Raw genomic sequence first — 14164 nt, forward strand, 5'->3', positions numbered from 1 at the left:
AACCATACAAAAAAATATAAATAAATAAAATCCCTGAACAATGAAACGTACTGCATCAAAGAGAGGGTTTCTTGCCTAGCCTTCCTCCTGGCACACTAGCTTTCCACATAAAGGAAATCAGTTCAATACAGAGAAGCATTTGAAGAGGGCACGGCCCAGGCACCTCAGTGAGAATGAGGTCATTGTCATAAATTCAAAAAGGTGGGGGGGAGAAGAGAAGAAAGACAAGAGAGCCAGAGAAAATTATAGACTAGGACTACAGGCAAAACCAACTGCCCAGTGACTTCAGGGACAGCTTCTCAAACTGTGACTACAAAACTTCCACAGGAATCTAACCCATAACCATAAGGCTCACAGGCCCTCAGATCTTCTGTTATGGGCGGCAGGCGGGGGACACACAAAAATATCTCCCCTTTCCAGATGGTGAACACCACTGAGAAAACACTGCACAGAAATGGCTGCTCTCTGCCATTCTAGGCTGCGTCTTTCATTTTCACAGCAGAACAGTTGGAACGTCTGAAACCGGACTGAACTTTTACAGCTTCTTAATATAGAACCTGAAAGCTTTGCAAGGCTGCTGAGGGTTCTTCATGAGGAATGCCTAGATCCTTCACAGAAATACAAAGTTGCCATAAAAAAACCTCGGGAATGGGTAGTTTTGCATGGGGGCTGAAAGCTTCTGGAAGGTGATATCCAGCTCCTTAACAGGACCACAACTCCCATGGTTCTTTTGTTAGACATCGCAATACTTGCTGTGAAGGCGATTTATAGTTTAAACCTGTCCCATATCAGTGCAAGGGGAGAATCAGAGTAGACTTAGGGAAGCCGCAGTGTTGGGCCATACCCTGTTTGAATTGCAGGACACAGTTACCAATTACCAAACACAACCGCTCAACACTGAGCAACTTCTTAAAGAAAATACCCATTGCAGGCACATTCACACTTTTCTTCAACACTCTGAACAAGATGCATTAGGGGACATGTAGTTTGGGAAAAAGCAAAACTCATAACAAGAGCAAGCTGTGCCCCGAATATCTACGTTTCCCACCCACCAGTCGCTCAGAATGCAACTTTTAAGATGATCCAGCACCTTTCAAAGTTTAAGGAAACAAGGAAAGCAAGGAAAGGCGACAGCTATTAGCTAATCATCCAAGTTCGTTGGGTACGGTTTCCTGTTGCTTCGTCCCACACATATGGAAGAAGTCTACCAGTGCCAGCTAACTCCTGTAAATTCTCTTGGCCATGGACAGAAAGATCCATGTTGTCTGCCAGAACCTTATATAAATTAAATATTTAGCACACAGCAGCTTGTGTTACAGCGTAGCCCGTGGGGTTGGGCTGCGTCGCCGCCCACGTCTGAACCAGGAAGGCATTGAGAGAGAGAGAGAGGCAAGTTAGGCACCGCTCCGAGTCCCAGGCAGGCGACAAATGAGCAGTAAAAAGCTCCAGTGTCTGGAAGAGCGCTCTCTCCGTCTCTCTGCTACCGCCGAACGGGCCGCTGCCTCAGCACTCGGACCGAGAGGGTGTCTGCCCGCAAGAGCTGCTCGTTGATGTGGGCTAGGCCCAGCCCAGCAACCTTGGCACCGTTCAGCTCCAGGATCTCATCACCGACTCCCAGAAGCCCAGCGTAGAGTTTAGCCGTGCTCGCGTCTGCCATCTCCTGCACGTAGATGCCTGCCGAAGAGAAGGTGGGGGGGGGCGGGGGCGACAACAACAGCATTTAGAGCTCGCCGGTACAGACGACTTCCATCTTTTGATCTTCCACCATTTCCCTGGCTTCGGTTGATCACGGTTTGAACACTGAAAGCAGGCCAAAGTAGGAGTCACGTAGCACCTTTAAGACCAAGGAAGTTTTTAATTCAGAATTTCGTATACGGGCGTACTTCTTCGGAAGAGGGAATGGGGTACAGTGAGCAGAACTTACGTATAGTTGGTGGGTATTGGTTAAGAATGTAAAGCAATACAAAGTTAGGACCCAATGGCAAAATACCACTACCCACCAGCGCTATGTAAGTTCGGCTCACTGTACCCCATTCCCTCATCGGAAGAGGAACTCACGCATACAAAAGCTTGCATTCTGAATAAAACTTTCTTGGCCATAAAGGTGCAACTTGACTCCTACTTTGTTTTACTGCTTCAGACCAACACGGCCGCCCACCTGGGTCTATCTGAAAGCAGACCCATAACCGGAAATCGTGGGGTGGCCAGATCGAAGGTGTCCCGGGGTCAATCACCAGAGGTCACCATGACTTCCAGATACACACAACAAAAATACACACACACCCTAAGAAAAAATTAAAAACATGTCCTACAGAGCTGCAGGCCCACTGAGTTCCTGATTAAGTGCTGTCGAGCGGCAACCCGGACACCTAGGGTGTTAAGGCAAGAGATGAGTGGAGATTTGCCATTGCTTGCCTCTGCATAATCCCCCTGGGCTTCCTTGGTGGTTCCCCCCATCCAAGTACCAGCACCATGGCTGATCTTGCTTAACTTCCAAGCTCGGGCAAGCTGGAACTAGTCTGGGCTACTCAGGCTGCTGAGTTCCTATAAATACACAGTTATCTGGGAGAATGCGCCACTTCCCGCTACTGTTGTTCCTTCCTCTCAAGGGCAGTGGGGTGGATCCAGTCATCCTCCACAGGGCCTTCTTCCAGCCAAAGGAGAATACCTCCAACTTCATCTGATGGAAGAGATGCTTAATTTTGAGGAAGGCTCCTTAGATTGGCAGGTGGCTTCAGACTTCAGCCAAAAGAGAAAACAGGGGGATATATATTTCAATAAACAAAATACTGTGCTCAGTGGACTGATAGGGTGGGGTGTTTTCTTTCTCAAGTGTCTTTTATTTGTACACACCCATGAGCTTCGTTCCCATTTTCCTCAGAAGTAGAAGACTGTAGATTTATACCCCGCCCTTCTCTCTGAATCAGAGACTCAGAGCGGCTTATAATCTCCTATACCATCTCGCTGTGAGGTAGGTGGGGCTGAGAGGGCTCTCACAGCAGCTGCCCTTTCAAGGACAACTCCTGCAAGAGCTATGGCTGACCCAAGGTCATTCCAGCAGCTGTCAGTGGAGGATTGGGGAATCAAACCCGGTTCTCCCAGATAAGAGTCCGCATGCTTAACCACTACACGGAACTGGCCACACCAAGCCAGTGTGCCTTTTCTTTGGCTTTGAAAAATCCAACCCGCTTCCCTTGTAACATTTCATAGCAAATGGTTCTTTCCAAAGTGTCAGGCTATTGTAATGCACCACACTTCAAAAACGTGCATAGGTACTTAGAACCTGTGGCATCTTAGCCTCCAAAATCTGCACAATGTGGGAAACCATGATTTTCTTTCTGAACCTGGAAAATGCCATAATCTCTCCTATGTGCCAGATCTTGGATGATTTCAGCAGCTACCTAAATCCCATATCCAGGGCTTTTTTTTTTGTAGCAGGAGCTCCTTTGCATATTAGGCCACACACCCCTGATGTAGCCAATCCTCCAAGAGTTTACAGTAGTCCCTGTAGGAAAAGCCCTATAAGCTCTTGGAGGATTGGCTACATCAGGGGTGTGTGGCCTAATATGCAAAGGAGCTCCTGCTACAAAAAAAGGCCTGCCTATACCTGCCAAGAGAGCAACAGAGAATCTATACACAACATATGGCTTTGCATTGCTAAAGATACATTTATGTGAATGAAACATTCAATAAAATGAACTGAGCCTACAGTTGGGAGGAAGAAAAAGTGGGCTTAATATGCAGGGTAAAGATGGATACAAGGGCACTATGGGAGAAGGATTCTAGCTCAAGGGAAGCCATATTACAAAGTGCATATTCAGACCTGATGACTACCACAGATCTCTGGTGCTTTTCGAAAGTTAAATTACAAGCAAACACAGACCCAGTTTGGATCAGGGCCCTGCTGGCGAGAGGGGAGAAACAAGTTAAATTTTGTAGTCCATGCAGTGTTTTACTGACCACAGTTGGGTGTCCCACAATGGTTATTAGCACTTTAAAGGAACAAAGAAGGGTCCTTTAAAAACCTGTCTTTTTTATTTCTTCCAAGGCCCAATGTTCAGGGGCCTGGTTTTGATTAGGAAAATCATTCAGAGATCTGAAGCAGAGCCACAAACACACGTCACTGGCCTTTTAAAGATGAAGGGAGATTTGTGATCTTCACCATGCTGGTCTGTGGCAAGGATGTGTGACCGTGGCCTCAAGTACAGGGCTGTCGAACTCATTTGCTATGAGGGCCGAATCTGGACCTTGTCGGGCCAGGCCATGTGTCTCATAAAATGTAATGCCAGGTCAGGGAGATATAAACTTTATAAAGGACACAAACAAACACACACACCCAGCCTAATCCACCTCACTGGCTTGCTGAGCCTCAGCCAACAGAAGGAGGAGAGGCTTGGCTTAGTAGCTCTGCTGTGCAATTGAGAGAGCCTGGCAAAGCTAACTCTCCTTCCCCCACTTCCTCCCCAAGGGAGGGGCTTTGCTCTGTTGCTCCTGTGTGATTAAGCAAGTCTGGCAAAGCAAGTTGTGATGCAGAAGGAAACAAGAGAGGAGGAAGGAAGCAGACGACATTGAGTCGCTCATGGGCCTGATAGGAGCCTTCCAGGGGCCTGATTTGGCCCCCAGGCCGCATGTTTGTCACATGCTCTAATAGCTATGTAGCCTGTAGCAGAGACCCACAAAACCCTGTTAAGAGGCCTCCTTTTTGGCATACCTGCATGGCTTAGAGAAGCTTTAAGAGTGACATAAGCTGTCCACCTGGAACCTCTCCCTGTCTCTGCCTAGAACTGTATCAAAGGAATTTAGAAAACACTAGTATGAACAGTGGAATTGACTCAAAATTGCTGTACTAAATAGGTCGCTGCTTTCAGCCCTCTGATTTATTCAGAGCCTAAATTGTTACTGTTATTTCTCTAGTGTCCCAGAATGTGTGCCGCTCAGGAATGCCTGGCGGGTTGTCAGGAATTTTAGGAGAGCCAAGCCCTGCTCTGTGCATCTCCGTTTCGTCCTCTAGAGCCAGTTTGGTGTAGTAATTAAGAGCAGTGGACTGTGATCTGGAGAACCAGGTTTAAGTCCCCATTCCTCCTCCACATGCAGCTGTTGGGTGACCTTGGGTCAGTCAGTTCTTTCAGAGCTCTCTCAGCCCCACATACCTCACAGGGTGTCTGCTGTGGGGAGAGGATGGGAAGGAGATCGTAAAGCACTCCAAGACTTCTTTGGGTAGTGACGAGTAGAGTATAAAACCAATTCTTCCAACTCCCGGACAGCAAGCCACATATTTCTGCTCTTTAACTGACCCTCAGCAAAGAAGGGCATTCATGTTGGCCGGATTTAATGTAAAGCTATCAGTCATCTTCTCTGGAAGATGTCAAAAAATCCCCTATGAATTTAGACAATGCCCCTGTAGTCTGGGAGCTACTGAACCCATTTCTTGCATTTCATTAATTTGCCCATTTTGCATTAAGCACCGAGAAAAATTTCTGAACTCCCTTCTCTGTACATGGCGTGGCCTTCCTGATAGAGTTAAGGCCCAGTGGTTCCTTTTTGATCATCATCCTCTCAGAACCTCTAATGCCACCTGTTTCCTTCAGTTCGCAATTCGAATCAGGGAAGCTATTAGCTGGTACATTTTTTATTGCTCACTTCGTTCCTCCATTCTATTTTAAACTTTTAACGTACTTTTATCTTTGATAGGCCAATAAAGGTTGTCTGCCCGTCTGTCTGTCAACCAACTCCTCCTCTTCTCCTCTAAGGTACAGCTAAATGTTGCAATGGAAACACGATGGGGCATCCAACCCAGGTTGCCAATAGGCGGGGGGGGGGGGCGGGTTTGTAGCAGGAACTCCTTTGCATGTTAGGCCACAGACACACCCTGGTGTAGCCAATCCCAGGGCTCTTAGTACAAGGCCTACTGTAAGCTCCAGGAGGATTGGCTACATCAAGGGGGCATGGCCTAATATGCAAAGGAGTTCCTGCTACAAAAAAAAGCCCTGCCAATAGGCCTGGGGGAAAATGCCCTGATGCTTTAAAAGAGGCGAATGGATAGCTGAACCTTTTCATGGCATGAAGGTTAAAGAACATCCCATTGAGCCCCAATTAAAACAACAGGGTGTTTTTCTCCAGACCGTATGGCAACCCTATTCACAGGGATTCCTGAATAAAGCTAAAGCAGAGCTGAAGACCTGCACAAGGAAGAGTAAGCAGGTGGTAGGTGGAGTGCTTAAACTTTGTTTTTTATTCTGGAGTGCTTAAACTTTATTTTGCAAGTTCCTCTCCTTATTTGACTGCCTCCCCCCCCCCCCTGCTAGGACCATGGCAGGTGCAAGAGCATGGTTTAAAAGCAGGGCTTTTTTTGTAGCAGGAACTCCTTTGCATATTAAGCCACACACTCCTGATGTAGCCAGTCCTCCTGGAGCTTACAGGGCTCTTAGTATAAGGCCTACTGTAAGCTCTTGGAGGATTTGCTACAGGACAGGACAGGACAGGACAGGAAAGGAAAGGAAAGGAAAGGAAAGGAAAGGAAAGGAAAGCAAAGGAAAGCAAAGGAAAGCAAAGGAAAGGAAAGGAAAGGAAAGGAAAGGAAAGGAAAGGAAAGGAAAGGAAAGGAAAGGAAAGGAAAGGAAAGGAAAGGAAAGGAAAGGAAAGGAAAGGAAAGGAAAGGAAAGGAAAGGTCCCCTGTGCAAGCACCAGTCGCTTCCGACTCTGGGGACCTTTCCTTTCCTTTCATGTTTTCACAGCAGACTTTTTACGGGGTGGTTTGCCATTGCCTTCCCCAGTCATCTACACTTTCCCCCAGCAAGCTGGGTACTCATTTTACCGACCTCAGAAGGATGGAAGGCTGAGTCAACCTGAGCCAAGTACCTGAAAACCCAGCTTCCACTGGGGATTGAACTCAGGTCATGAGCAGAGCTAAGGACTGCAGTACTGCTACGAGAAAAACCCTGTTTAAAAGTGAGAAGTGTCAGACAGAGAAAAGCTTAAACACACCAGCTTGCACCTCAAAACCCCTCACCTTGCAGAGAGGGGGAGGCTCGAAGGCAAAACATTTGGCCTGATTTGAGATGTCGCATCTGTCAAGAAAGATTTTTTTTCCTCTTTAAGGACCCAGAAGCTTTTTTTTGGAGGGGGGGTGCAGGAAAGAAACCATGCAGCAGAGCTACATCAGCCTTGATGCACCCCAGCTCATCTGTGACACCTCCCAGGGCGGAGACAGCAATCCAGGGTATGGCAATGAAAACAAGTTCCTGGGGAAAAAAAGTGCTCCAGGCCAGGATGAGCATCTGCCATCCCCATCGCAAAGACTGCAACATTCCCAGGAGCCTGCCTGGGAAAAAGGACCTGGGAACATCTGCGTCCAATTATTCCTGCCATCTGACCCACTTTGGGAGAGGTTCAGCCTAAAAAGAGGCAGACGCTGGGGAATCCAGCAGGACGGGGCCTTTGGGCAACTTCCAGAATCCATCTCTCTAGGGGAGTCACAACAGTACAGAGCAAGACATGCCGGAGTGAGGGCGTGCCTGGAGGAGAGGGGGCCTGGGGACAGGACCTAGAGTGCTGGGAAGGAGTGAGGGGGAAGTGAACTGATCTTCACTTCTCACAACAACAGTAGTTTGAATGGAAGTGTCAGGAATGGCCAAGCAACAACAGGCTCAGTTCAGACAACACAGGGGTCGCCAACTACTTCTGAGCAAGTTGAAAAATATTCCAAGCTTTTCTCCCCACCATGCAGGCAGGTTACCAAGTTTTATTTCATCCTAGAAACAGAACACAGAATAAGAAGAGCAGCAAAAATGAAGCGAAGGGACACAGAGGAAAGTCCTATGAAAAAAAATTGAAATTTCTAGAGCAGATACTTTTGGATCTTTTCCTGGATCTTTTCCTGGGTCTTTTCCTGGGCAGGGGTGGTCAAACTTGATTAACATAAGAGCCAAGTAGAATAAACATCAGATGTTTGAGAGCCACAAGACATGAGGGTCAGATGTTGGAGGGAGGGAGGGAGGGAGGGAGGGAGGGAGGAAGGGAGGGAGGGAGGGAGGGAGGGAGGAAGGAAGGAAGGAAGGAAGGAAGGAAGGAAGGAAGGAAGGAAGGAAGGAAGGAAGGAAGGAAGGAAGGAAGGAAGGAAGGAGGGAGGGAGGGAGGGAGGGAGGGAGGGAGGGAGGGGGGGAGGCATTCATGTTGGCCAGATTTAATTTACAGCCATTGGCCATCTTCTCTGGAAGATGTCAAAAAATTCCCTATGAATTTAGACAATGCCTCTGTAGTCTGGGAGCTATTGAATCGGTTTCTCATGTTTTATTAAATTGCCCGTTTTACATTAAGTACCGAGAAAAGGAAGGAAGGAAGGAAGGAAGGAAGGAAGGAAGGAAGGAAGGAAGGAAGGAAGGAAGGAAGGAAGGAAGGAAGGAAGGAAGGAAGGAAGGAAGGAAGGAAGGAGGGGAGGGGAGGGGAGGACCAGATGGCCCAGGCAAGCCCAATCTCATCAGATCTCAGAAGCTAAGTATGGCCAACTCTGGCAAGTCCTTGGATGGGAGACCTCCTTGGAATACCAGAACTAGGAGGCAGAGGCAGGCTGCATCAAGCTATCTCTCTGAACGTCCAAGCCCCACTATGGGTTGCCGGAAGTTAGAAATCAGCAGTACAAGTCTGTGAGCAAGAAGAGTGTGTCCTCTTTCTGATAATGGATTAGAACTTTCAGTAACCCTTTCAGCATATTTAAAATCCTTTTTTAATTGTCTCTGTGTGTGTGCACCTGGAAGTCATGGTGACCTCTGGTGACTGACCCCTACTGAGGGCCCTGGAGGCTATGAGAGGTGGCTGAATAAAGCCTGCTCCTGTTCTCCCGACTGCTGGTATTCCAGGGAGATCTCCCATCCAAGTACTTGCCAGAGTCAGCCCTGCTTCGCTTCCAAGATCCAATGAAACTGGGCTTGCCTGGGCTATTCTGGTCCCAGCGCATATTTAAAATCTTTTACTATTCCCAGATACTGCAGTATTTTTTGGCTGCCAGATTAAATGCCGTACCATTGCCTGAACTAAAAGGTTGAATTGCAGGACTTTCTCTTTCAGAAGGCTGGTGCCTTGGTAACACAGCTCACAGTCCTTGAATGCCCTTTATTTAGTTAAGATAGAGATGGATAACCCCATTGTTAGAGAAGGATGAGTTCATGAACAATTATCAGTCCCCCCGCCCCTTTCTTCTACATGATAATGTTCTGAATATTACTAAGACCTTGGCCTTTTATCTTTTAGTAATTCAGAATAAAATAAAAAAATTTAAACTTTTTCTAATTAGGGTAGGCTTAGGAGGGGAAAGAGATTTTAAAAATTTAGTGTGGTTAAACTTAAGACTATGGCCGATAAAGTTGTCAATGTATATTCAGGGCTTTTTTTGAGCAGGAACGCAATTCCAGCCGGCTTGGCACCAGGGGTGTGACTTAATACGCAAATGAGTTCCTGTCGTGCGAAACAATGGTGATGTCAGGGGGTGTGTCCTAATGTGCAAATGAGTTCCTGCTGGGCTTTTTCTACAAAAAAAAAAAAGCCCTGTACATAGTTATTATAAAGCACTTTTGAGGGGTTTAGAAGGCAAAATAAAATCAGCAAAACAAATATTAATTATCACTGGGCGAGGGGGAAAGGGAAGCACATGTACACTGAACTCCATAAGAGACTATAGCAGTATAAAAAGGGATTGGATGGCACCCTTTTTTCAAGATGGCAAGGCTTAATGCCATGGAACACACACCTGTATCAGGGCGCCTGTTTCCTGAGGAGACACGGAATCCGAAGGTACCTTGTGGGGGCCGCAGCAGTTCTAGTTGGCTAGTTCCATCGGGGAAGACCTCTACCACCCGTCCAACGGTTCTTGCCAAGTTGGGGGAGCCAATGTCTTCGACGCTGAGGGAACGCCTGGGATGAGCACCCCCTTTCCTGGAAGGAATAAGCCAGACCAGAAACAAACACTGCAGGTAAGGAAGGACTCTTCAAGAGTCGGAACCAGAAGGCACTGAAGCTGGAACAGTGCATGGTTAACTGCTGTATGAATAACAGAATTCAGCTAGTCTTTGCGCCAGCTAGTTTCTGTTTTTAAAGAACCACTAGTTTCTAGCTCATATTGTTGTACAGAAAGGTATTAAAAGGAAAAGGTAGCATCCAGGACTTCAGAGTAAATATTGCATCCTAATCTGATGTTGACTTGGAAAAGTTCCAGGGTGTTCAGTGAGGCTTAAAAGGACCTAGCTACACAATACACAATACAAAACTTGCTTAACATAAGCGCCACATAGAATAAACATCAGATGTTTGAGAGCCACAAGACAGGAGGGAGGGAAGGAAGGAAGGACTTAAAGGAAGAGGTGGAAGGAAACTTTAAATGCGTTTTCCAAATTGCCAGCTACCTTGGCTTAGAGAAGTGATTTAAAGGGACAAATGCCTTCTCCAAGCCGGCCAATAGGGTGCTGGGGGCTTTGAGAGCCACACAATATGTGTGAAAAGGGCATATGTGGCTCCCAAGCCACAATTTGGCCACTCCTGCAATACACCAATCTCAGGCTGGGTCTAGATCTGCTCCAAGGACCACGTCAGAAATGCAGTTGTGAGATCCCTGCTGAGAACTCAGGACCCTGCATGTACAGATACGGATTCTGATCAGTACCACACAGAGCATGGGGAGAAGGTGCTTTGGCCTCTCCCCCATGCCATTTTCCCAACCCAGAATGGCCCTGAGGGAATTTTATTTACCCCATTGAGAAAATCTTCATGTATACCATCAGTACGTGTAGAACCCTGGAGCAAACAGAGCCCCACCAGGGACAGGTCAGGAAAATGGTGGGATGGGAATGGAGAGAAAGGATGAAGCTGGTTTTTGCACACAGCGATTCCAATCCAAATTAGGCTCCGCCCCCAGGGAACTGAGCTCCTGGGGGGGGGCTGTTAAAAAAACACATTTCATGCAGAAGAAGAGTTGGTTTTATACCCTGCTTTTTTCTACTTTAAGGCGTCTCAAAGCAGCTTACAATTGCCTTTCCATAACAGGCACCTTGTGAGGGAGGTGGGGCTGAGAGAGCTCTGAGAAAACTGTGACTGGCCCAAGGTCACCCAGCGGGTTTCATGGAGGAGGCATGGGGAATCAAACCTGGTTCTCCAGATCAGAGTCCACTGCTTTTAACCACTACACCACATTGACTCTCAAGCAAGAGAAAAATCTAATCATACGTAGGTCCATATGTGAAAGATTACAGCATTCACCATTTAGTTTTAACTTCCAGTCTTCCTCCAAGGACATTTTCTCCTGCCTGTAGCACACTTATCAATAACCGGGGTTTTTTTGTAGCAGGAACTCCTTTGTATCTTAGGCCACACACCCCTGATGTAGCCAATCCCCCTGGAGCTTATAGGGCTCTTAGTACAGGGCCTACTGTAAGCTCCAGGACAACTGTCTACATCAGGGGTGTGTGACCTAATATGCAAAGGAGTTCCTGCAACAAAAAAGTCTTGTCAATAACCCATGAAGTTCAGAATCCCCACCGCTGTGCCTCTCCAAACCCTAACTGAAAAAAACATTTAAAATAAAACCATCTGTATCTGGATACAGTTATTCTGATCACAAACCTAGCCAGCGTCGGATCTGTGTACTATCAGATTTTAAGCAGAAAAACAATCATTCAAGTCAGTTGTGGAAGGCTCATTCAACGTCAGGGTTTGCTCATAAACACAGCCAGAACCTGTACTCGGTAAAGAATCCAATCTGCAGCTCTGCATTTGTTTCACAAAAATGTGATTGCCAAACTGCACACCCGCCCAATCACAATTGTTACTATTTCATGAGCATTTAATCCTTTACTGTGGACAAACAAAAGCCAGATATAACCATCCATGCCTAGCAAGATCCAAACCCAAGGAACTCAGAGCATTCCAGAAGAACAAGGTAAGACAAAGGATGGATTTCAAGTGGGAGGCCACAGACCATTGTTTTGACTCTGGGTCCTTACCCGTCAGGCGTAGACATTCCATCCTTTGGTTCCCCTGGCTGGTAGAGGCTGGACCGGTCAGTCTTGCCCAACAGGGAATGCAGATTTTGAACAGAAGAGGATTTCCATGGTTGGTTGAAGGGTGACACCTTGTGGGGGAACGAAAGCACTGAAAGTCAGAGCAAGAGCTTAAGAAGCAATGCTGGGTGAAGAAGCGTTTGAGCAGAATGCAGTTCCAGAGTTGCTCCGCCACTCAAATAATGTAGCATCCGCACACACCCCTTGCAAGATGTGTGGGGGGGGGGGGTTTAAAAATGGGAACCACTACAGAATGTTGGGTTATTGGCACCAGGCTGGAGGCTCAAATAAACAACGCCTGCACAAGTCCAAAGTCTCATGTTTTCGGGAAATGCCCCATCCCGAGTGGCTGGGAAGTGTGACAATGGATTATGTGAGGATTCTAACTCTGCCACATGTATTAGCATCAGCTTGTCTGTCCTGATTGAATAATCAATAGTCCTCGCACTGGTGGTTTCCAGGCTTTCTGCCTTCGAGGAACCAGTTTCCTGGTTGCTTCCACACTGAGGTTCATCTGCCTCGCTTTCCAAACTGAAGCATTTTGGAGGTTTTTTTAGAACGTCCTATAATTGACTTGCTTCCAAGTTTTTGTCTTCCTAAATATGCTCTTCCCCAGCCCCTCTTTAATCTTTTTCGGAAAGAACGCTGTCAAAATGTTTTAGCGTGACACCTTGAAGGAACAGTGTGCATTTTTGTTGCCGGTTTTCTGCCATGAGCCCCTCACAGTTGCCATTTCCCCGGCTTCTTTTTTTTTTTTCTTCTGTTGTGCCACTGGAGGGCTTACAAAAATGGTATCAGCGATTGTGCAATAAGTGCAGGAATTATCTAGCGTCACATCTGTTTTAAATCTTTAGAGACCCAGCACAGTGCTATAGCACGTGCATGGAAAAATCAACAACAAAATAAGCAGGGGTTGTGAGCAATGTTCCTTCTAATTGTCTTCCCCACTGAGTGGAGCAGTTCACATCCGGAGCAGAATAGAACTGCTGGAATCTTAAAATGGACAAAGGGCAGTGCAAGACCTCTGTGCGGCTCCAGACTGCTGTGTTAATGAGTGTCCACTCATGCACACACCTTAGAGGGAATGCTGGTCCTCAGCTGCCACAGCAGCCACAATGATCATGCCCACCCCCACCCCTACGGCACCAACGCACGATTACTGCAGAGCACAAGTGGAAAGGAAGAGTCGGAAAAAGGAAAAGCACACAGGGGCTCCCATACATGGAAGAACATAAGAGAAGCCATGTTGGATCAGCTCAATGGCCCATTCAGTCCAACATTCTGTGTCACACAGTGGCCAAAACCCAGGGGCTATAAGGGGGCCCATCTGCAGGGCCAGAACTTCAGAAGCCCTTCCACTGCTGCCCACCCCCAGCACTAAGAATATACAGCATTACTGTCCCAGACGTAAGGGTTCTATCTATACTTTGTGGCTAATAGCCGCTGATGGACTTCTAGTCCATATGTTTATCTAATCTGCTCTTGAAGCTGTCTATCTTGTAGCCGCCACCACTCTTCGGATGAAGAAGTACTTCCTTTTTTCTGTTCTAAACCTACTGCTCCTTTGTCCATAGCTCCATATGAGAGGGAGATTGGATTTATATTCAGACCTTCGCTTGGAGTCTCAGAGCGGCTTACAATCTCCTTACCTTCCTCTTCCCTCAACAGACACCCTGTGAGGTAGGTGGGGCTGAGAACTCTGAGAGAACTGTAACTCATCCAACGTCCCAGCTAGCTGCATGTGGGAAAGTGGGAAATCAAGCCACAAGACATGAACGTCAGATGTTTGGGCCACTGAGCTGATCCAACATGGCTTCTCTTATGTTCTTCCATGTATGGGAGTCTCTGTGCGCTTTTCCTTTTTCTAACTCTTCCTTTCCACTTGTGCTCTGAAGATGTTTGAAAGCCACAAGGAAGGAAGAGAGGCAGGCAGGCAAATAGATGGGATGAGGGAGAGAGAAGTGGAAAGAAAGCAACTTTAACTTTAAGTGCATCCTCCAAGCCACTGGCTGTCTTGGTTTGGAGAAGTGATTTAAAGAGACAAATGCTTTCTCCAAGTCTCCAAGCTGCGTGACGGGGTGGTGGAGGCTTTAAAAGCCACAGAGTGTGTCTGAAAGAAC

The 14164-nt window shown here is 47.1% G+C and overlaps 1 protein-coding gene across 1 annotated transcript in view; it reads right to left on the reverse strand.

The window, feature by feature from the left end:
• Positions 1–1464: 1464 nt before the first annotated feature.
• KIAA1614 (KIAA1614 ortholog) overlaps positions 1465–14164 on the reverse strand; it is a 64186-nt gene continuing 51486 nt past the window's right edge. The window contains exons 8-10 of the mRNA XM_060233073.1: positions 11988–12115; positions 9743–9927; positions 1465–1674 (exon numbers count right to left, since the gene is read on the reverse strand). Coding sequence (XP_060089056.1) covers positions 1481–1674; positions 9743–9927; positions 11988–12115 — 507 coding nt within the window. The 3' untranslated portion in view covers positions 1465–1480. The remainder of the gene's footprint in view (positions 1675–9742; positions 9928–11987; positions 12116–14164) is intronic.

Source organism: Heteronotia binoei, chromosome 2 (assembly GCF_032191835.1).
Source record: "Heteronotia binoei isolate CCM8104 ecotype False Entrance Well chromosome 2, APGP_CSIRO_Hbin_v1, whole genome shotgun sequence".
Classification (NCBI taxonomy): Eukaryota; Metazoa; Chordata; class Lepidosauria; order Squamata; family Gekkonidae; genus Heteronotia; species Heteronotia binoei.